This window comes from Lissotriton helveticus, chromosome 3_1 (assembly GCF_964261635.1).
Source record: "Lissotriton helveticus chromosome 3_1, aLisHel1.1, whole genome shotgun sequence".
In the NCBI taxonomy this organism is placed as follows: Eukaryota; Metazoa; Chordata; class Amphibia; order Caudata; family Salamandridae; genus Lissotriton; species Lissotriton helveticus.
The window spans coordinates 1,032,321,474-1,032,346,296 of NC_136061.1; the positions used below are offsets into that span (position 1 = coordinate 1,032,321,474).

Sequence of the window (24,823 nt, forward strand, 5' to 3'; positions counted from 1 at the left end):
GACCCACTCCCCCGTCTGCAACTGCCTCCATTTTTTTCCTTTGTTATAGAACGTTTGTTATTTATTCTGGGCCCGCTCTAAGTTGGTATCAGCAAGTTCTCTAAGCTTATGTAACCAAGTGCACAGGGCTCGGGTATAGTCGAGTAATGACTGTCTCTTCTTTTTGTCCTTGTTCCCAGGCCTCTTTGGTTATCTCCAGTAAGCTACGTGGCTCTCTACCAGAGTGTGAACGGGGAGCATCCTAGGCTAGACTGGTTGACTCCTGATAACATATAAGGCTAAAGAGAGGAGCATGTCCCATTCCTTGCCTTCCACCGCCAACATCTTTTTCAAGGTTAGCTTAAGCGTAGCGTTATATTGTTCACACAAACCATCGGTTTGCGGGTGATATACGGATTTTTTGATATGACTTATGTCAAGAGAGGAGCAGATCTGTGCCATGAGTTTAGAAACAAACGAAGTACCCTGATTCATGATGATTTCACAGGGAAAACTGACCCGGGAGAACATCCTTAGTATCCGGCCGCTAATATTGGTGGTATGGGAAAGGCCTCAGGATATCGGGTAGTGTAATCAACCACCTCGAGGGCATAGAGATAACCATTCTTTGTTCGTGGTAGGGGGCCGATAAGGTCCATGCCTATCCTTTCGAATGGTTTTCCGTTAATGGAAAGTGGCTGTAGGGGAACAGGTGGTGGTTTTTCCTTTGACACACCTCACACTCTTGACAGTTTCTGGTGATAGTTGCAAGATGGCCTCGGTGGTCTTTTGCGCCCCTCTAAGTCCTGCCAGGAGGTGCGAGTGGGTAAAGAAAAGGACTTGTTCCCTGAAGGCTTGAGGTAATACCAGCTGAAGGGGGCTTTCAGGTTTTCCCTGTCTATATAGTTAGTCGTTTTTAATCAGGAAACGAGGATATGAAGGGTTTTGTACTGAAGTAACCTCAGTAGCATGGTCCCAGGCGTGTTGTAGGGTAGGGGAGGGTCGGGTCATGGGCCTGGGTGTATCTAAAACTCCCATCGGAAAGCCAAGGGGCCTGGGTAAGCAGGGTTTGCTGGATTGGAGTATGGATTCCTAAAGACGGGATGCTTTGCCTAAGGAGAGACAGAGACATCGGGTTGTCTAGTCCTATGATTAACTGCTCCGGAACAAATGGCAAAAGCCCAAGCTTAACAGGCAGAACCTGACCGTCTGGCAAAGTGACAGGTAATCGTACTAGGGGATAGCTGCGTACGTCACAGTGTACACGCCTAATGGGTATGGTTTCCCCTGTGGGAGTGGCCATTGGGCCTAACAGCTCCTGGAGAATAACGGATTGTTTACAGCCGGAATCTAACAAAGCCCTGACAGTCAGTGTTCCCAACTAGAGACTCCCGTAAAAACAAGGACCCGTTTCGGCTGCGTAGAGGATGGAGTGGGACACACAGCTAATTTCCATTGGTTCTTCCTGGGATTTCTTCTTAGGACAAGCTCTGGCAATGTGGCCCCATTTCCCACATTCAAAGCACTGGGGTCCTTTAGCGGGTAAGGGAGTGGGGCGGGGAATGCGAGGCTTCTCAGCTACAGGGATGAGTTTGGGTATTTTTTTTTTCATTTTTATTGTTGGTAGGCCCGGTGGACCGTGTAGGCTTTTCAGACTCTCAAGGCAAGGAGCGGGGTTGGGCCCGATGAAAAGTGGTGGCCATCTTCATGCTTGTTCAACCGTTAGGTGGGTGTGCTGTTTAAGCCACCTCTGTGTGGGGAAAGTCAATGCCTCGAGGTATTGCTCTAAGTATATAGATGACATGATTTCTTCCTTGGTTCTCCCCTGAGGCCTTCAGCACTTATACCCTGCAGTCTTCAATTTGAAGAACAGGGTCTTAGGATTGTCGCCCGGGGTCCCGTGTTCTTTTCTAAACCGGTCCCTGTAGGCTTTGGTGTCCATCCCCAGGTGGTCTAGAACAATGTCTTTTATTTCTTTATAAGGTGTATCCCCGTTGGCGTTTGTCACTTGGTAAGCGACCTGTGCTTCTCCAGTGAGGAGAGGAGCCAAAAAAAAAGGCCACTTTGCTTCCGTCCAATCGGATGCCTTGGCTACTCTTTCAAAATTCAATATATTTCGGTAGGACCACGTTCGGTCCAGTCCCTGATCATGCCTGGAGTTGGGTGGTTAACTGCAGTTGGTCTACTGCCACTTTTTGGTTACAGTCCTCTTGGTTGCTCAGTGAGGTTTTAAATAAGTCTGTCTGATTGGGGGGGCGGAGCTTGCTTGCGACTAAGATGACCGCTTGAGCCTTGAGCTCCTAATCGCCGACACACAATCCTGGACTTATGCGACAGCCTTCTTAGGCATAACAACTTTCAGGCGGAAACTCTGCACCTGAACTCACCTGCGACACGAGGATCGAGTCCCGACCCTTCTCACCCACTCCGATCCGGAGATATCGACGCTAGTAACGTGCGCCCCGCTAGGCCTGAAATCCCCGGCCTATAGTAGTGTGTGAGGCGGGGCTGAGTCAGCATACGTGCCGCGGACGATTGTGAGCCCAGACTGGCGTTTTGATGCGACCTTGAACATCCGACATCTACTGCCACAAGATATCCGGTCTTGGATACCGCAGAGGCGCTGTGGAGGCCACCGCACACACACGCCAGATCCATCGAGAAATGCCGGCGGTCAGAAGCCCTACGCCGAGGGACGACACTGCGACCCCCGACCAGTGAGCAGGTGTCAGAGCGGAGGAATTTGTGGCCGCGTGGAAGGAGCTGCACACGATCGTAAGCTCAGGGAATCCCTGTTGAGATGGGGACTCCACGACAGCAGTCTACTGCGGAGCGCCTCAATAGCCTGGGTACCCGCCACTTTGTGGAGCGGTACCTGCCCCCGGACTCCCACGGCAGGCGGACGCCACATCAGGGAAGGCAGTGCCTGGAGCCAGACACTGTAGTACACAGAGTGCAACGCGCAACACTGCGAAAGTAAGCTCCCTGGTGAATGGCCCATATTTGGTGAACCTGGAACCTCAAGAATCCCACATGAGCACGCTGAGTGGGCTGCACCTGCGCAACTCTGCTCAGGAGCCAGTACTTGGGAAGCACCTTTGGCCGTGGGGACAGGAGGACTGACCAGGCACAATGACTCACAAAGCCAGAGACGCGCCGAGTGCAACCTGCGGAGTGTGACCCTGGTGAAGTACTGCGGGGAAGAGCTTGAGGAGTGGCTGGAAGCACCACCACACAGTTGGACGGTTGGGGGCACCTGTGTAGCCTAGAGACCGGAGAAGACTACACTGGCGGCGGCCGAGGTACCTGGCCCCTAGACCAGTTGCTCTATTCAGCCCCAGGGCGCAACTTACCTGATCACCGCTGAGTACGAAGCTGGGGACAGCCGGAGTGCACAGTTTCTGCCTGGCCCATGCTAGCACAGGACCCAGAGAGGGCAAAGCGCAGACCCTAGTGGACCAGTTTCGCCCAGAGGAGATCATGGGCAGAACAGACAGAACGCAGCCTAAGCTCACCTTCGAGCAGAAACGTTCTAACTCGCACGATGCCATGACTCAAGAAGCCCCTAGGACGCCAACTTTTGCGGAAGGCGACCCAGATATCCGGAGCATGCTCCTATTGATGGAAAAAAGTTTGCCGAATGGAATCACCTCCCTAGGCACAAAAATAGACGCCCTCTCATACCGGATGGACAGAATGGTGGAACGACTGGACAAGCACGCGGAGAGGTTGGATATGTCAGAACGGAGACTCACGGAGGTGGAAGAGGCGCAGACTACTCTGGACTCAGACCACAAACAACTCTGGAGGGTCTTACGATTTCTGCAAGATAAGACGCAGGTCTTGGAAGCTCGCTCGTGACATTGCAACCTAAGAATCACTGACCTTCTGGAGACCACTCCTACCGGAAATATGGAACACTTTGTTGAGAAGCTATTAGTGAACATTCTGGGGGACAGTGCCTTCTCCAATATGTTCGTGGTGGAGATAGCGCACCGCTCTCTGGGACCTCACCCGCCACCGGGTTCTCCGCCGTGCCCAATCATAGCAAAACTGCTCAACTACCGGGACAGAGATGCCCCTCTGCAACTGGTGCGGGAAAAACAAGAATTGCCATTCGAGGGCTCAAAGACTTCGATCTTTCCGGATTTCACCGCCCGTGTGCAGGAAGCACGCAGGCAGTTTTTACCCATGAAAAAGCAACTGCGTGATCTGGGCCTTGACTATGCCATGCTGTATCCTGCAAAACTTAGGGTAAACAAGCAAGGTCGCTCCCACATCTTCACTGTCCGAAAGTATTACAGAAGGAACTGAAAGGCTGGTCAAAAGAGCAGCACCAGAGTCTGGAGCGACAACTACTGGACGAAGCGGTGGGAGGATTGCTTGAGGAGCAGGACTGAGAGCGCTGCACTCACTTCCAGCTGATAAGTATTCTGGGAACACGGCGGAAGTGGTGGGAAAGGGGGTGGCAATGGGGGTAACACACTGGTGGTCTGCTGAATTCAGGCCTGGTACATTATGGGAAGCCCATTCTGGATGTTCTTTTAGGGCAGTGCTGTGACAGCATATACGGCGCATGCAATACTGTCACTTACGGACTGATGTATGTGTATAGCTGAGTTGCAGAGGACCGCGTAACAGAGTACAACCTAGGCAGGTACCAGACATAGTGGGGCTATCTAGGTTTAGATGAGTGTAACAGGAGCCTCCCCCTTAAATTGCAGACTAAAGGCCAGGAAAGCAGAACAGATTCTGTGTCATCGCTCCGATCTAATTAGCCTCCGAGTGCATTAATATGGGGGCGGTGTAACCACAAGTCGGCCAGCGGAGGCTGAGACGAGAGATCATCTTCATTTGACAGTTTATCGCTCACAGTGACCTCCGCCCACGTGTGACACACACCAGTACTGTGAACTAAGCACAAGGAGGGGAGGTAGGGAAGGAAATACGGGGGATGCTGCGCGACTGAGTTGCGGGTGGTCTGCTGTGAGAGGGAGGCTGTCTGGCGAAGGGCTACGGTTATGTTGTTTTTTTGTATTGATGTTAGTTGGGTTTTTGTATGGTACACACATTACGCACATGTTCAGGATGAATTACCAGATTAGAAATGCAGTATGGCTACACCTAGCGGGGCTGCGGCTCCGAGGGCAATAGACTCCCTCTGTGTGCTGTCGTGGAATATTAGAGGGCTTAATGACTATTGCAAATTGCGAAAAGTACTACATCTTTTAACAAGACATAATATTGATGTTGCCCTGCTATAGGAGACTCATCTCCCGCTACATAGTGCGATGCTACGAAGCAGGGGACTGTTGGGTAATGTTAGCACCTCGGGCTTCACTTCACATGAACTTGGGGTATTGACCTGAGTTAACGCTAGATCTGATTACACGATAGACCAGCTGTTGGTGAGGGCCGTTATGTGATCTCCAGATGCCGAGGTAGGGGATTATGTTTGCTGATAGTGAATGCGTGTGGCCCGAATTAAGATTGCCCAGAGTTCTTTACTACGCTGGCAAACACGATAAACGGATGTGAGCACGCACATATTCTCTGGGGGAGAGACTTTAATCTGGTCAGAAACCCTGAATTGGACAGATCCGGAGGCCCGATGAGGAGACCGGCCGCGGCGGCTAGAACCCTAGAAAGTGTCATGATTAGTAGAGACCTTAGCGATGTATGGAGAGAGCGTCATCCGGAGAAGGGAGGTTTCACACATTATTCCGCCTACTATAATCTGCACACACGCACAGATTGCTGGCTTACCTCGACATCCCTCATGGGCCAGATCCACTCTTGTCAGATACTACCACGCACCCTGTCCGATCACTCACCCACCATTTACCTGGCGCTTTCCCCCTTATTCATTACTTGACCCCTCTTCAAAGAGGAGCTGGCAGAAGCAATAGACACATTCTTTTTTTTTATTTATAACTTTCTTTTTCTTTTTCTGTAGCAATAAAAAACAAAGCATACAGATGGGAAAAGAAATCAACACACAAGATACGATCAATAATGGGCATGGAGTTACATTAATGGACACTAAACATTGCTGGAGATTACTCCCCCCCCCCCCCCCCCCCCCCAAACACGCATACTTTCGCATCGGCAGTGACAATCCAATAAATATACAAGCCAAGACCTTACAGAATTCCAATCTCAAACTGATGATGGGGAAATCTTTCTCATGGTCCAGGTGCAGATCCGGTATGTGACAATGTAAGGGCTCCTCTCTCTGCATCAAGTTCCAGTTCATAATATTTCAACCACGGGGACCAAATTTTCCGAAATTTACGCGAGCAGCCCCGTGCCTTATAAACCACTCTCTCAGCCGCCATGTAGAGATCCATATTGGACTTCCATTCCATAAGTGTAGGAAGGTGATGCGCACCCCAGTACTTGCTATATCCCTTTTAGCCACCACTAACCCCTGGTTGGCCAGTAGGAGCCCATAGCGTGGCAGGTCAACATCCTTGGGAATTCCTAGGAGTAAGAATTTCACGTCCATCGCCATGTTTGCCCCGAGTATTTTGTTTGATTCCTCCACTATTGTGCGCCAGTAGGGCTGGATGTAGCTGCATTACCTAAGAGTGTGAATATACGTGCCGTGTTCTGCCCGGCATCTGAGACGTGTAGGATTATCCACCCTCCCCATTCTGTGTAGCCGCTCCCTATCATAGTAGACTCTATGAAGGATCTTTGATTGAATAAGGCGCAATCCTAATTTGATTGCTCTCTCTCGTGGGTGCATGAGGGCTGCCTTCCCAGTCTGTCTTCGAGTGGCCCTGTGGTGAGTTCCCGTTTTGCGCGAAGTGGGCCAAGATTGTCCGGCATATTGTTAATTTGCGTCCTATATGTCAGAGATATCGCCTGAGCCGGGATCGCCTCTTGTAGGAGTCTGCCCTCAAGAGGGGCATATTCCGGCAGCATCACACCGTCTAGTCCCTCCGCCTGCCAGGCATGTCGAAGTCTAAGGTAAGCGTAGGCTTGGGAAAAAGGCAGTTGGTATTTGGATTGAAGGAAAGAGAAAGAAGCCAGAGAGCCTCTCTCCAGGAGGTCTCCAATCTTCGAAATGCCAATAAGGTCCCATTTCTTGAAGCAATACACATTCTTCGCCACAAATATAGGATCGGTGGAAAGCTTCCAAACGGTATGGGAGGGTTTTAAAGTGTATATTAGGGAGGTGGCCATGACTAAACACTCTGGGGTTCTCTGCTCCATACGTCGGAGGGTGGAAGCCCTGGAACAACAGCTGAGGGAGCAAGAGGCGCATCAGTCGGTTGGAGAGAACAGAGAGGTTACAGGAGCAATTCAGGACTTGCTTGCTGAAAATCAGGAAGCGGCAGATAGCGAAGCGAGACACTTGGGCAAGTATGCCACAGCGCGTACCTACGGGGTAGGGTGACAGGCCCGGATCGGTCCTAGCACACATTTTGAAAACTAAACGTAGTAAAACCCTGATTACTGAACTCCGATCGGAAGAGCGTGAAATATTGACTAAAGAAGTAGACATTGCAAACAGGTAAAAAAAAATATTACTCGGAATTACACGCTTCCCGCTCCTCAGACATGGACAACGAAATCCTAGACTATTTAATACATATTAAGCTGCCTTTCCTATCCGACACCCACAGAGAGTTTCTTATGCTCCCCATTGAAAAAGACGAGATTGTTGAGTCACTTGCAGGCATGAGAGCATCTAGCGCTCCGGGGATGGATGGCCTCACCGTGGGCTTCTACAAGGCCTTTATTGAACTGTTGCTTCCCCACATCTCAGCACTGTTCATGATCTATGTGTAACGGGCAAGATGCCTCAAACCATGAGGGAAGCTATCATAGTTGCTATCCCTAAACCGGGAAAACCCCCTGAGGAATGCGGCTCTTATCGACCGCTTTCGTTGTTAAATGTGGACACCAAGTTGTTCGCCAAAATTCTGACTAACCGCTTGACACTGCTGACCCCAGAGCTAGTGGCTTTGGAACAGGCATGGTTTACACCGGATAGGAATGCCCCTTGTCTCCGTTATACGCCTTAGTCGCCGAACCACTGGCATGTGCGCTTAGAGAATATCACGGACATAGAGGTGTCCGTTTCCCTACCTACGATATTGTGGTGTCTGCGTACGCGGACGACACATTGTTGTACTTGAGAGAACCTGAAAACAACCTCTCCCCGGTCCTCAGAGAGGTGGTTCACTTCGGAGCACTTTCTGGCCTGAAAGTCAATTGGGCAAAATCAATAGTCTTCCCGCTCACTCAGGTCACGACACAATTTTAGATGGATTACCCCCTGCAATGGTCCATAGGCTCGATTCGATACCTTGGTATCGGACTACACACTGACTCGTAGATTGTATTCCTGGAGAATTACGGCACTGCAGTCGCTAAATTGGAAGATGACATTGAAACTTGGATCAAATTGCCACTGTCTTTAATTGGTAGGGTCTCCGTAATGAAAATGGTGATACTGCCTAGATTCCTGTTCTTGTTCGCGAACGTTCCTATAGTACTGCTGCACTACTTCGCCAGAGTTAATTCATCATTGACACGACTGGCGTGGGCAGGCAAGCAGGTGCGAGTACAATTGCGGGTACTCACTTTGCCATATCACCTGGGGGGATTGGGCCCGCCAGATCTTCAGTTATATTATAGAGCGGCGCAAGGAGCGCACGCTCATAGTTGGATCCATGGAGCGGCAGACATAACGTTTCTCCGCATTGAAAAGCTCTTTATTGATCCTCTCCCAGCCACGATTTTTGAACCGGTGGATCGCAGAATGGGAATTTTGGACTCCCTCGACACGCTTGGCACTGCCTGCTATAACTGCAAGCTGGGGCTCTGCTATATTCCCCAAAAATGCCAATTGAAAGGATGGTCTGGTTGGCCCCCTGCAAATACAAATGGGTCATACGAGCACTGCACGAGTTAAACATCACTAAGGCGGGGGACCTGTTTACTGGCGGAGTTGCAAAGTCGTGGGAAGAGATCACGGACACTGCAGAAGTTGTTACCTTACTGCAACGCTTTCAGTTTCTTAGAATGCGTAGGGCGCTACATCAGCACTTGGGGGTCGACATGAGCGAACCTCCTGAGGTGCAAGAACTGTCGTACATCATTAAAACTCGAAAGATCGTCTCCAACATTTACAAGCTGGCGATGTCTCCCAGAGCAAACCAGTGTAATAAGGCTAGGCTAGCCTGGCAGAGAGACCTGGAAGTGACAATTGATGAAGCGATGTGGTATTACTCTTGCACCAACACGAGACGCATCTCACTACACGGTAAACATAGGCTTATTCATTTCAAATACATCAACAGAGTATACTACACGCCGGAAAGATTGCATAGATACAGGTTAAGGGAGGACGCAACCTGCGACAGGTGTCACTCACCAACAGCAGACTTCATGCACCTGGCGTGGAGATGCCCAGGGATTTCCAATTTTTGGGGAAAGTTCTTTCACCAGTTAAGTACCATAGTTGACTTGGAGATGACAACAGATCCAGCGTGGCACTTCTGGTTTATTCTAAGCCACTGCCCAAGGCGATACGCAGACTAGCGGACATGGGGCTTCTATTGGCAAAGTGCAGAGTAGCAATGTGCTGGATGAGGGGCTCCCTCCCTACGATAAAACAGTGGTCACATGATGTGCTATACTGCTGCACGCAATCTGAGAACTTCAGCGAACTGCTTCCTCCCAGGAGCAGGCCGAAGTATTTCTGGGGGTGATATACTACATATCTACTTACTAAGCGGGAGGGTTCGTCTAATGAGACGGCGACAGAGCCAGGAGACAACGCAAATATCCCAGCTCGGTAGGGGGAAATTTGTGATTCTACCAGACAGGAACCGGGTCCTTCACTCGCTCCTCTGCAGTGGACGTCTGCACGTCTTCGGGCTCCGGCATTCCTTCCCTGGATCCTCGGACTTCGGGCATCACAACGAAGGTCCGGTCTCTCGCCTGCTTCTCTCATAGCTCGCTTTCCTCCGTGCGTTCTTCCCAGTGTTCCACCTGCACTTCCTTCCGTGTCTCCTTTCATTCGACTGTCGGTACCATGTGGTATTGTCAGTTGATCGGAGTGGTCCCAGTGGCACATTCTTCTTCATCCAGCCAGGACGGCTGAAAACAGAGGAGGGGAAAAGGAAAAAGGTAAGGGGGGGAAGTGTCCAGGGTAGTATCCGGGTTCTCTGTCTGAGGTGGTGACGGGTCGCCACAGGTATCTATTCTAAAGTGAGCAGTCTGTGGTTAAAATAATAATCAGAATAGTATGTCACTTACCTTTGGTAGCACTGTTGGTAGCATAAGTTGCTGTAGATATGTATACTTCTACGATCTAGCGTTGGGCTCGGGCGTTTGCAAGTCCTTTTTCTTAGACGAAGTCTTTTGAGTGACGAGGTATATACTGACTCCTCCCTTAGCTGTCAATGCACATAGGCATCAACTCCATGCTAGTTTTTTTCCCCCATCATCTTGTATAGCCAAGGACCCAAGTTTGATGCGTTTCTTTTCTTCTGTTTGGGCCCAGCTGGTCTAGTCCCAGACTTTGATATTTGGAAATTACTTTTGTTGCCTTTTCTTCAACTGTCATCTTCTGAAGACCAATCTGCATCAAATCCTACATTGAAGGGCCTTGTGTTCTTTCCGTGGCCTTGTCTTTGACAGATTTTAACGTCTCTGGTGAAGAATGTATTCATATACAAGGGGATCTAACTGGCACAATTTGAAAACTGTCCTCAGTGTCACCCAAAGTTCCCCTGAAGAGGCTGGCCTCTCTGACATTCCATTCCCCCTACTCAGAAGCCATCTGCTCCTCTAAATCTGAGCACAAAGACAAGCAAGCTGTCATGGACTTCCAAGCTCTCTGCAATCGAGTGAATACCTTGGCGCAGATCGTGAGTATGGCTGAAGATGAGGCACACTCCGGGTCTTACAAATATCTTGAGTCGAGTCAGAAACACTGCCAGTGGGTAGTTAGGCTTTGAACCCTTTGACAAAGACTCAGCCGTCTGGGGCACCACTGACTCTTGGCACTGATGGACCCAAACCCTCGGAACCGACAACACCCCTGTCCATGAGCAATTCCCCCGTCAAGCCATACGGTGCACCAAAGGCTAAATATCCTCTTGAAACTAGCCTCAAAGCCAAACTCTGATTCAAAGCTGCTGTCGACCCTGATGATACCATTGGTGTCCAAAGCACTTTCCGATCCAAAAAGCCACTTGGTGTCAAACCATCGGTGAGAAAGACACTGTTTGGTCTGAGGTCCTCATCAGCACCAAAGGTGCCATCTGTGGAGGGCTTCGACAGCTTTTCCTTTACCGCCTTTAGGAGGAACTGAAAGTGATACAAAAAAATCTCTTAATCCATCTCAACACCGGCAAGATTTCCAAAAGAGTGCTTCCCAAGAAGGTTGAGACTGCCTCTGAAGTGAAAGCCCACCTTTTGAGGCGGAACTTCCCATAGAGCCTCCTGTGGTTTCAAAACACAAAAAAACACAAGAACAAGGGCACAAGGCCTACCCTATTTGTGCCTTCACTTTCTTCACCACCACCTCACACTTCACCACTTCAATACTGACTAGAGATTTCCCCCTCACTTTTCTACGGGCAGGGCAGCCCCTTTCATCCTGATGACTGACGACCCATCTTCCCCTACCTAGACAAAAGACTGATCTAGTGCTCCAGCAAGCCCCAGTTCTTATTGCATATCCAGGCTACCATCTCCCTCCTCCACAGCCTCTGGTTCACCCTCACTGCCACCAAATTCCACTAGTTAGCCTTACAGAGGCAACCCTTCCTAGAGTCAACACTAAACTAAATCATAGGCAAGCCCTACCACAGCCTGTAAAGAGTTTTGGATTTCCAGTCGCTAGTGCTTCTTTTACAGCCAAATCTTATCCGTACAGTCAGAATTTTTATGCACCTTCTCGCATTATGGCCTCATGCATCACCATAGTGCCCCAAGTCCTACTACATATGAGTCCGTTACAACGGAGCCTCTCTGCACAATGGTCACAAGCGGAGGGACTAATGGAGGATCAAGTGTTAGTAAAGGCCAGCTCACATTGTTCTCAGCAGTGGTGGAACAGCAACAATCTGTTGCAAGGTAGGCCTTTCATAGACCCCATCACTCAAGTCCCCATTCCCACGAACACCTCTCAAGCTGACTGGGAAGCATGGAATGAGGGATCCGCATCAACAGGGGCACCAGATCAACAAGAGAAGTTAACTGAAAAGTAAAGAGTGCGCATGTTGCCTAGGTGCGGAGGTCTGGCTTGCCTTCTTACAACGCTCCGGACTGTCAGCAGGTAGAGAGGAACTCCAGAAGTAAATAAACAACCCCACTGACATTTTGCTAAAATCCTTTATGGTGTTCTCACGTGCTGCCTCCGCTCCCAACACACACATCCATCTTATTTCCGACTCGCTCGCAACGTAACACTCATCCACAACTTTTACACCTCACCACTTTCAAATGTCACCAGCCGCCACATGGGGGTTACTAGTTAGGACGGACAACGTGACCGCCATGTACTACCTTCAAAAACAGAGTGGTGCTCACTCTCTGCCCCTCTTCTTCTGTATCAGAACGTTTGGCATTGAGCACTCCATTACCGCATTCAACTCATGGCAGAGTACATTCCATGGGTGGACAACAACCTCGTACACTTGCTCAGCAGGACGTCTTCTCCACCCCTGAAAATGTAAAATGACTAAACTTCACAATCCGGTAACCACAGCCCATGGGTAACGCACTATTGATAAACTGATCAGGGATATTTGCTTATGCTTTTCTGCCTTTCCCACTCCTTCCATTTAGGATGCGGTAAATTTGACAGACATCTCACACACGTCCTCGAAGCACCCACCTGGGCCAGACAACCCTGGCATTCAGCACTCTTCTAAATATTAGTGAGTCCCCACAGGAAGCTCCCCAACAGGCCAGGCCTTCGCACCAGGAACAAAGACCAGATCAGGCATTCAGACCCAAAGCAACTCAATGTAGCAATCTGGTGCCTGAAGTCATAGTTTGGTTACCTAGGTCTCCCACAAGAATGCATGGACATCGTGCAAAAGTCCTGCAGAGCCTTTACACTGGCATGATACCAAGCCAAGTGAAAGGATTTGTCCACTGCTGCATTCCTAAACGTCTAACCCCCCCTTAACATCTGGTGTTTGTCTTCAGAGATTGGGCTTATCCTATGCTTCTATATGACTATAAGTAGCTGCCCTAGCGGCTTACATACAAATTAGAGAACGCTCGTCCCTCTTCTGCGTACCAGTGGTTAATGCTTTCATACAGGGCCTCAAAAGGTAATTCTTCACCCCATGTTTCTCCTGCCCAAGTGGGGAATCTCAACATAGTCCTCACCAGCCACATGAGGCCCATTCTCAAAACCATCCACTCTTGCCCTCTCCAGTACCTCTTCTGGAAAGTGGCTTTTCTTGATGCAGTAACTTCTCACAGATGTATTAGTGAATTGCAAGCACTTGCATTACAAGACCCTTTCATTCAAGTTCATAATGATATGGTAGTACTGAGAACTAGCCCTAATTTGCTGCCTTGGGTGGTTTTGTTTTATTAAAAAAAGTCAATGTCAGTATGTATACATTCATGTATAAAAAAACGTAATTGCATCTTTATTGACTAATTCGCCTGTGGTGAACTCTATTTCAACTCCGACTCAGAAATTCGTAGTTAGGCAGGCCCTGAGACCCAGGTCAAAGGTCACTGATTGACATGTCGTAGGTGAGGTGGCACGTATTTATTTATTTAGTGTTTTATAGAGTGCGAACCAGACCCGTGAGGGTATCAGAGCGCTTTACAGTAGTATCAGGTGGGATACAGAACAAAGGGATGGGTAGAGTCTAGGGATAAGGAAACAAATAGTAACAGTATATGGTAAAACAAAGTCATAATATTCGACTACTATAAGGGATAGGAGCAAAAAGGATGCAATAAACTAGAAAAGCGGTCTCTTCACCCTGAAGGATTGTTCAAAGTGCAGGGTGGGTAACATAGGGGAATGCAGCCAAGGAATAATGCATTGATGATAGGTAAAGTCAGGTTAAGGGGGTGATTGTAGCGTGAGCTTTAGGAGAGGAATTTGCCCATTAAGGAAAGATTTGGTATCCTTTTTGAAGTGGGCTAGAGACGATATTCTTCTAATGGCGGGTGGGAGTGAGTTCCATATTCTTGGGGCGGCCCCAGAGAAAGCCCGATTGTATGTTGTTGTTTTTTTTTTTAAGCGTGCGGGTTGGAGCAAAAGGGTTTTGACGGACCGGGACTTTGATTCCTCCGGAAAATACACGTTTCTGTGCGAGAAAAGCAGGGGACTTGGAATAGAGAGCCTTGTGGGTGATGCAAGCCAGTTTGAACTTGATTCTGGCCTCAAGAGGAAGCCAGTTCAGAGCTTTAAGGTGGGACGAGATGTGGTCAAACTTCTTGGAGCCAGTTAGAAGTCAGCAGACAGTCGTGCAAATAGGAAATCCCAGATCAGTCCCACAAATAGGCACTGCAATGGTCGAGGGAGATTGGCCCTAACAAAGCACACAGGGCTGGAGGGGTGCACGTGTTCCCAAAACACCATAAAGTCAGATGTCACATGAAGTAAGGAACACATAGCCAATCAGTACGCAGTATAGGCAGTGATCAAGCGCTCCCCATGCCAGATATCTGGACAAGTTACCCATTGAGCCATGCATTCTTCATACAATACATTAATTTATGGCTCCAAAGACAGAGGTTCACATTCCTTACCAAAAAAGGATCCCAAGAACTATTAATTGCGTTCAATGAATTGTGTAGAGACCCATGTTCGACCGATAGTAAATTGTGAAAGTCCTCAGACCCTATGCCTGTGACTTTGCTCCCGTATACATTGTTTAATTAAACAAACTGTTCCTTTTTTGCCAAACGCCTCTTGTCTTTTTTTCAAGGTATTTCCTGTTTAAGCAACAGTTTCCCTATTCCATCTTAACCAGACAATCAAACTCCCAGTCTTTTTCCCCCAACCATACCACCTAGAAGAGAGGAGAGCCCTACACACTCTAGATATTAAACAATATTTCATGTATTGCAGTGACAGGACTAAGCTCTTCAATAGATCAGACCAACTGTTTGTAGCCTTCACGAAGCTTGGCAGTGTTCCGCCAAATCCACAGCAGATATCGCTAGATGTATAGTTAAACACATTCAGACCTGCTATTACATGGCCAGAAGAGCCATCCCTATAACACCCAGGGAACACTACATGGAAGAAGGCAGCAACTATGGTTTTCCTAGGGAACATTCCCCTGACTGACCTATGTAAAGCAGCCACTTGGTCAACCCCACCCACATTCACCAAACACTACTGTGTGGACTTCTTTGGCAGACAAGAGATGATGGCTGGCCAGGTGGTCTTAGGGACATTTTACAGATATCTGCATCATACACACACTAGCCACCACTTGTAGTAGGGTAGTCCTTTACACTCTTTGCAAGGCATGTTTATCTGCAGCAACTCATGGTACAAACTCAAAATGTTACTTTCACTGTAAGCATCAGTATGTACCATGTAGTGCTGTAGGTGCCTCCCCAGAAGCATGTAGCTCTGATCACGGATGTCCTCTCTTTACTAGTTTCAGCTCTTTTTACAGTACACTTGCACTTACACGGTCTACTCTCCACTCATATTGCCAGCTAAGGGAGGAGTCACCTTGTGACATGAAATTCTTCTTTGAAAAAACTGCCCTCACCCATAAAAATGTGTGGCATGCTTCATCATTGGGCTGCTAGACACACCTCCGCGCAGACCAACGCATGAGGTGGAGTAATAGGATGGGGAGACAGTACAAACATATAGACAAAGTCGGGCTCATAAAGAGAATAAGTGCAGATAAACTAATTAAAACTAACTCCGGGATATCCCACTATCTATTTTATTCATGGATTTCCTGATCAGGGCTAAAAGGTATCTCAATTCCAGTGGATGGTGGTGAAGCGGGTGGATTATGCACTATACACCCCTCCACTCTGCAGAGGAGTTGACACGTTTCAGCCGGGTATTGTCATCTGCGGCTTTCTTCAGGACTGTTAGCTCCTGTTTCTTACTCCTTTTCTTATTTACCTCAGTCAGTATATTGATTACAAGACCTTGAATTTTAAGTAGGTCCTGTAACCACACTCCATATAGTATCTATGAGAGAACAAATATGCAAGAGTGAAAAGAAAACTGAAAGCCATCACAATTATAATACATCATGTGCCTTAACATGAATAAAGAATCTTGTACTTTGTCTACTCAACCTGGGCGCCTGAAATACCATTAGATGCATGAGATGTAAACTATGAAAGGGTGAAAACTGTTATAGATGTGTCTCTCTCTCTCTCTATCTATCTGTACTTTACCCGCATTTGTAATCAGAGTGTGACTACAGGGGGTTGCCCTCATTCCTGCGCCAGTTTGAGCAGGTCCTACAGTGATACTCAGTAAGATTAACCGAGTTAAAGACTTAATGCCCATTATTTTTTCATGAATGGTACATATGCATGCAGATGGTTTCCTCTGAATAGTGATTTGCTTGACACACACAATCTTTCAAAACATAGGATCGTAGACTTTACGTTCTATGAAGGGCATTGCCCTGGTAAGCGGCAATTAAAATAGAAAGATCGATAAGTCGCATCGCACCTAACAGGTTAAGAGAGCTAAGTACAAAATTCGTTATTCACGTTAAGGCATATGATGTATTTTAATTGTAATGGCTTTCAGTTTTCTTTTCACTCTTGCATTTTATTTCTCAGAGATACTATATGGAGTGTGATTACAGGACCTACTTAAAATTACCGGTGTAGTAATCAATATACTAACTGAGGTAAATAAGAAAGGGAGTAAGAAACCAGATCTAACAGTCCTGAAGAAAGCCGGGGAAGATACAATATCCGGCTGAAACACGTTGACTCCTCTGCAGAATTGAGGGGTGTATGGTGCATATTCTACCCGTTTCACCACCATCCACTGGTATTGCGATACCTTTTAGCCCTGACTTCGGAATCAATTAATAAAATAGACAGTGGGATATCCCCAAGTTCGTTTTAATCAGTTTGCCTGCACTTATTTTCTTTATGATCCGACCTTTTCTATATGTTTGTACTGTCTCCCCCTCCCTATTGCTCCACCTCATGCGTTAGTCTGTGCGTAGATGTGTCTAGCAGCCCAATGATGAAGCATGCCACAACTGTTTGTGGGTGAGGGCAGTCTTTTCAAAGAATTGTACTTTGCCAGTTTTGCCTCTCTTAAAAAGCAACCTATACTCACTTCTCAGTGCGACTAGTTCTACTCATTGGAGGTCGAAGTAGGAGATCTCCTCCTCCCCATTTTTTGTGTGTGGTTCATTTTAAATATGACCATCCCCTGCCCTCATAGAAGAAGTGTGAATAAGCAAAGAGTCAAATTAGTGTACCACCGAGAGTACTTTAGTCCAGCGAAATGAGATGTCATCAAAAGCGAAAAAGGATGTAAAAAAATGGTGTCACGCACAGGGACTTCGCAGTTATACGTCTGACATCATATGGGGATGGACATGTTCACCAAATAGTTGATTACTCTAGAAGGAAAAAAGGAGGACAAAAACCCAATTCAGGGATCAACCTTTAGGAGGCAGAATGATGCATTGCCTGTGAATTAAGAAAAGTTTTCAAGTTAAATTAATCTTTTCGTTTTACTGTGTTTTAGCATTGTACAGAGGGTTGAGTGGAGAATAGGATATAGTGACTTGTGATTTTACTGCCTAGAAATCTGAACCATCAATGTGTTTCACTACAAAGAGGTTTATAGGTAGGATTTGGTTGTCTGTCTTTACCAACTCCTGGATGAGAAAGAAAAGAAATTCCCACCGAGTCACAAGAACTTTCAGGTTTGCTTTTCATGCCAAAGATTGAGAGATGATCAAGAAGGGATTATGTTGGTTTATACTCTGGAACCAGGAGAAAGAAAGGACATACAAAGCATGGTGTGTACTGAAGCTTGGAAGGTAACGAAATAGCCAAACCATGGTGACTACATGTTACTTGAATATGAATGTGCAGTGTGAGGTCTGAAAGTAAGCCCATCCATAAGTTTCAGTGTACGGGCTAACTGTTGATAGATCCTTTCTGAAAAAAAAAGTAGAAGTTACATATTCCCAAACACCATGTGATCGGTGCAGTAAATGATACTGTCATTTTGCATTATACATTTTGAGAAATTCACTATATTTGTGTCTGAATCCTTCTTCTTTTTAACATTGTTGTTCATCCTGGCTTTATCTGGTGTCTTCTGACTTTCAGGTGAAACGAAACAAGGTTGGATAAGGCAGGTCCTTGCCAGGCCTATAGAAAGGACTATTTTGAGAATTTGATTTATTTTCATTTTAGGGAAAACTTGATTAAGTATATTAGAAAAAATGTATGCGCATTTAATCCAAGGCGCATATCTGAGCCATTCATATCCAAACATATCAGAGTAAAATGACTTCAGTATGGTACTAAACTTCACAGGCAGTTTCTTCACCTTCATGTCTTCAGCATTTATTCCTAGTCAAGCAAAACCCATTCACACAATGTCAGATATATTTCACGCAAGAACTGTCACGTCATTTTTGGTTCTAGGTCTTTGCATGTTTTTGGTAATTAATTAATTCTTTTAACTGTTGTACCCTTCCTTGTTATTTTCTCCCACTGGCTCAAATAGAAAATGTCTTATGGAAACTGATGTGTGCTATGGTGACAAGACGGTTTCTGCTCAATTGAGGTCCCTGCTGGTATCTTGGAGCATGTTTGTCTGAGTTGTGCCTTCATGTACAGTGTTCACACAAGCCACCAGTATGGTGCCTTCTATAATGTTGACTAAGAAAGGCAGGTTGAGTGGGTACAAAGAGGGTTTAGGAGTCATACTCCATTTACAGTACTTCATGTCCATACTAGCTAGTTCCAGTATCTTTCAGTTTCCCTGTCTTGGCTCCTGAGCTAAATGCAGCTTAATATCTGGCTGCTTCCTTGTTTTTCTCTTAGGCAGAATTTCCCCTCTCTGCAGTACAGAACGACAAATAATCATGTATCTCATGAGTCTGTTGACCTCCCCCCAACAGACAGTGATATATATATATATATAAGAATGTTCACAGCCACCATGGCTCCCTTTCCAGACTCTGCCCTCTGCCAATCGATTATGAAAGTTTTTTCTTCACCTCTTTCTGCCTATGGCAACCTTGATGGGATTATTTAGGTTTGTATTGGCCATAATCTTTATCTCCTTTGTATAGTGACCCCTACTGCTGAATAAGAAGTTTAAGTGTGAGGAGGACTTGGTAGCCACCTCAGCTGCCATGGATTCAAACCACCTCATGAATCCCTCCACTTCAGCCGAGTGCTTGACATGCAGTGAATTGCAGACTCCCTAGACCTCCCAAGAACACTGCCATCCCAACTGCAGAAGTCCCCAGTGTGAGAACATGGTCCAGGAAACGCTCCGGTGGTATTTACACTGTTTCTTTGGCATCAGTTTTCTTGGAGTTGCTTACACTTTAGCTCTCTGTGCCCTTTGGAGGATACGTACCCTGCTTGTCAGCACCTCTGGCATATAAGTAAATGCTCCTTTGGCTGTAGCCTCTCTGTTCACAATAATTCCCCCAGGCTGTGGTGCACAACTGGTGGATAAAAGCATGCCCTTGGGTAAGGATAGCTCTTCTCTAATGTGACCAAAATAAGTAGCTAGGTGCATTGTGCCTCATAGAGGTAATTTTTGCAGATATGGCAGAGTGCTCCTCTCATCCAGACCATTGCTTTGCTTCCCATCAGCCTCTCGATTCTCTGGTCCCTTATTTCGATTCTGCCTGTCTCTTCAATATGTGAAATCTAAATTCCACCAATATATCCCTCAGACATTATAGATGATCAGCTGTCAGTAACACTTTACTATCATTGCCAGAATCGTTTGCTAAAAACTCAAACTGCGAGGTTTCTTCAGCACCAGTGGAGTGTTTCATCTCTTTGGCAGGGTGTACACTAGATTTATTAATTTTACCTGTTAGGGTAATTTTAGCCATGACCACTGTATTACCTTAGTTCTGTCTCATGAAAAACATGGTCTTCCATTTCTGACACACTATACATGCTGCTAAGTTGGTGTGATGCATCTTGTGTAAAAGGCCTCTCCTTAGAACTTATAAGTGAGTTGGCCTACAGTGATCTTTTAAATAAATATCCTAAGAGCGTGCAGAGAACAATTCCCATTGCGTGTCCGTGTGTCTTGCCTCAGATCAGTTTCCCATTAGCACAATTCTGTACAATATGCACCACTTCTAACATCCAATACAATGTACATGTATATTTCCAACACTTGCTAAGAGAAATTGCTTTACCTGTATGTATGTATGTATGTATGTATGTATAACTACCACAAGCTGAGGAAAATACAACTCTATAGCATCACAAATAGTCCTCTTCAATACTTTGTTCAGAAACAAAAGGAATCCATTCCAAATATAAATGGTGCTTTTTGTTCAAATATCGTGGTTAAGAAAGTTCAAATAAGAATGTTGATGAAAAGTAAATTGTTGGGTAGAGCTGGGGGAGCAAGTAAAATATGGAGACTGAGAGAAGACCGTAAAATCTGCGGAGGGTGAACTAATAGTGGCAGTTGATATTAACTTTGGCATGGGCAAGATCAGTGACGTGAACCCAACACATTTGGTCCAGGGGACTATTTCTTCAGAAGGCAAGCTCTGGTTGGCGTTAGTGGGCCTCCTGGATATCTGGCAGGTAACTAACCCAGCTGAGACCGACTACACCTTTATTCAGCATTTCACATAGTGTACATAAAGCTCAACCATTTGCTGATTAGTCACTTAAGGCATAGGGAGGGTTCCGCCATTCCCCAGCATTGGACCGTTCATTTATTCACAATGAGAAGCAACCCTAACCTCACGTGGTTCCGGAAACAACTCAAAATCCTCTTCTTCCAGTAACCTAGAGCTTCTTGTTTCTAGAGGGCTTTTCTGAGAGTCATAGCGCCTGGACGCCTGAGGGCAATTGTAGCGCTCTATAAATGTTATTTTCATTTCATTTCATTTCAATTAAATAACTCCCCATTATCAGGCTGGCAATCCCCGCTAAATTTAAAGAGTAAACAGTGTTGAAATGTCAATGGGTCTCAATGACCGTGTTTCTTTAGAAGCACATCCACCTCATTTGGAACAACCTAAAACACAGGCAATTATGTGGAAGTGCTGTGTTCTTGGGCTCCCTCTAGAGGCCACCATTGCTCAGATTTCAAAACAAAAGCATGGGAAGAGTATATAATAGAACTGAGCATCTGACTACTGAAAAAAAGAGAATTGTCTGAATATATGAAAGATATCCATTCTGAAGAACTGCAGTTACAGATAAGCAACCAATTTCTTCTCAAGCATCGGATCTTTCATGTGTGCACATGCTTGAATGAGAACAGCAAGCACTATATAGCATAATAAAGCTGGAAGTAAGGGTCACTTTTAATGAAACTAGGTGTGGTGGACTGCCTGTCCCATTTCTTCTGCTAGCTGCCTGCTTTTCCATGTGGCTACATGGCAGATATCTTGAGAGGGTAGGCTGACCTAGATTGCAGCTGTTGGTGCTACGTTTCTGGTGAAATGTCACCTAACTCTGCCATGAACTAGATGCTTCGCCATGTTTTGATGGTGATGCAGTCTGACAACCAATGTGCTTATCCCGGTTTGGACAGGTGTTGACCTCTTCCCTGATGGCTAAAGGACACAAAGCTTGCAACTCTGCTTGGCGATCGAAGTGCAAACAAAAGTGTTGTTTTCCAGGAAAGGAATGTTTAAATGAACTTTATTGGTTGGCACAAATGGACGCAGCATGTCCAGCTCCCAAAACACTTGAGGATGTATTGGAGGGTAGCCCCAAAATATCCCTTTCATAAACTATTTTACAATCTTCTATGAGAACAAGGATGCTGAACTGTTAACTTTACCACTCTTATGAATGTTGACATATCACCTCTTGTTGAAGAGTGGTTAAAGCCACTACTGTATTGTTGCAGTAGTTATAAAGGGATTTGATAGGGCTGTATGGAGATGGGTGGAAGCCCCGGTCTTTACACCATGTGCAGTAAACATTCTACATTGCACTCTAGGTCTCTATGGTTGATGGTGTATATGCCTGTGCCAGAATGTTTCTGCAATCAGGTGGATTGTCCAAGTAGCCAAACTCTAGGTGATCAGGAACAAAGCTATCAGGCTGAGGGAACTTACATTTTGGTGCAATGTAGATGGCTGAAATATGAATGTGTATATTTTAGATACAGCTTGGAAATACTCCTCTCTCCACCCACCACCATTCTACTCCCTCCAACATCCTAACATCTTCAGACAAATCCTCCCGCTGGAGTGATGTTATGCTAGATCACTCGAGGGCTTCCTACTCGAAAGTCATGAAGTCTAAATTTCTTTGTGTTCTTTTGTTTATCGTTGTTTTCAGGCAAGGATAATGGACAATTGAAGAAAAACATGGAATACAAATGTCAAGTGGGTGGGAAGAGGATTTCTATTTTAATTTTGCTTTATCTTATGTCTTTCTTTTTAATCTATACTCTTTCACAATACCAGCATATTTTTCCATTTGTGACCCAATTATCATTTCAGTATTTTTAACTGCAACTGGAGGCCCATGGCTTGCAAACCACTGCTATTTATGTCCATTGAAATTGTATGTTGGTGGTTCTGTTGGACATCTTGGAGCTTTTCTGTAAATCTGTGTACTGGATGATTTGAACACCATAAATCATGATGTGCTCTTATGAAGTTTTTCTATACATTTGAAGTGTAAGCACGTTTAGTAATGCAAGTGGATTCTACTTGGCAGGCTGTTTTGCATGGCACTTGCATTCTATACTCCACAACAGGACAGTTAGTCTTGTGTTGGTACTAAGCTTTTGTAATGAAGCTAGGTCCAAGTTAAATAGGTTGAGGCGGTCTAGTTTGTGGATGTTATGACCTGAAGGTTTGCCTGAACAGTGTGCTATTCAGGTGCTACTTGAATAACACAGTCGAATTCAGAGTTCAACTATCTTTCATTCTGCCTTTTAGACTGTGGTCTTCATTCTTCCTGCATGTACCTTGGTATTTGCGCTATTTGAATGTATATTGTCTGATGGAGGAAAAATTGATGGATCTTGAATTTCTACATGCATTGCACTGCTGTGATAGGTTCTGGAAAAATGTGGGTCTAACTTAGTAAACTTCACACATGAGGCCTTAAGGAGTTTGATCCTGATCCTCAAATGGGCATCAGCGTATCACCTTCAAAGTGGCATTTCTTCAAGCCTAAACTGATAGTAATTATCTAGTTCCCATTTCTTAAAAAGAATGTACTGTTCCATACTTGATATTTAGTACTTTCTATCCAGATTACACTGGGAGTCTTAAAATTGTGTTTATATTCATAAATATTTTTTCTATTCTAGTGGTTTGCGGAAATCTGGTGGTAAGAGCAAAAAGCAAGAAAAAGAAAACCACAGGGGATCCTTCGAAAGCAGGTAATGTGTTCCTGTTAAAATTCCATTACATAGTTACCATTACGAGCCCTATTTTTGTGTAAAAGGAAAACATATGGTTTCACTGAGCAGTGAATGGCATGACTTGGAAAAATAAATTCAGTATAGAAGCTCAATTAATAATATTATTGAGCTATATCAAATATTTTTCTACTCTTAAATCCTATTCAGAAATAGAATAGTGTCTCACAGAATCAATTCCTCAGTCGAACAGCTTAAATCAGCTTTTTTCAAAATTAGCTTTCTTTCAACGTATGGAACCTCTATGCATTGTATCCGTCATCCTTCTGAACTGGCGCACAGACATTTTGTGTGCTGGTTAGTTCCAAATTGCAACACTCCACTGCTGTAGATGTCCTTCTCTCAGACTCCAAACTTTACCTATTTCAGAAGTTCATAAGACTCATCATTGTCCTTTTTACTGTGTAGTAGCTGTACAAGGCAAATGTTAGCACTATATACATAATTAGTGAGCCTTTTCTTTGGAATGTGGTCCTGTTTTTAATTAGGATGTAAATACAGTCATTTTGGTAGTACCTCCTGCACCTCACTACTGTTGGTTTGGGAAACCCCATCATTAAGCCACTTGATTCTGAAGTGTATGTGTCCAGCTATTTAATAACTCCGAGGATGTTCTGCCTGGGCATCCTGGGAAAGACCACATAAGGTTAAGGGAAGCTTCTCTTATCTTTTGGCTTTTTTCTACCACGCTTTTACTTTAATAATCCATAACCAGCAATGTGAATCTACCGAGACCTGTGACATGATCACAATTCACTTCGAATCCTGTATTTGTTTAAAAATTAAGAAGTACTGAAATCACTGCACCCACCCACTTCTTCTGGCAAGCAACCCAGGTCCACCTGTGTTGTACCCTGATGTTTTGGGTTATGTTCCTCGGTTTTCTGTTTCTCCTTCATCTGTGCTTTTATTTTTAATGTCACACATCAGTGAACCCCCACATTTGTTTTCCTATTCTGTGCTCGAACTACAAACTTGTTCCCCTATAAATGTTTTCTTATTTCTCCTCTTAATTATGCTCCTATGTTCCATTGATGTGGTGTTATTCAATTTGTTCTCCTGGCAACACTGTTTACTTTTTTCTGAACTTAGTTTCTAACGTGGTTTTGTAGATACACATGCTCTGCATACTCCTGCCATCTAGCGTTGGACTCAGACATTTCCAAGTTGATATTCTTCAAAAATGTTTGTCGAGTCACAAGGTATATAGTGACTCCTATTTTAGTCCGGAACACTCATGAGCAC

At 45.6% G+C, this 24,823-nt stretch overlaps 1 protein-coding gene across 3 annotated transcripts in view; it reads left to right on the forward strand.

Annotated features, from left to right (window-relative positions):
* LOC144823224 (neurabin-1-like) overlaps positions 1 to 24,823 on the forward strand; it is a 647,660-nt gene that overhangs the window by 507,235 nt on the left and 115,602 nt on the right. For all 3 annotated transcript variants that reach the window (XM_078681559.1, XM_078681561.1, XM_078681560.1), the window contains exon 14: positions 23,468 to 23,539. In XM_078681559.1, the coding sequence (XP_078537685.1) occupies positions 23,468 to 23,539 (72 nt within the window). The remainder of the gene's footprint in view (positions 1 to 23,467; positions 23,540 to 24,823) is intronic.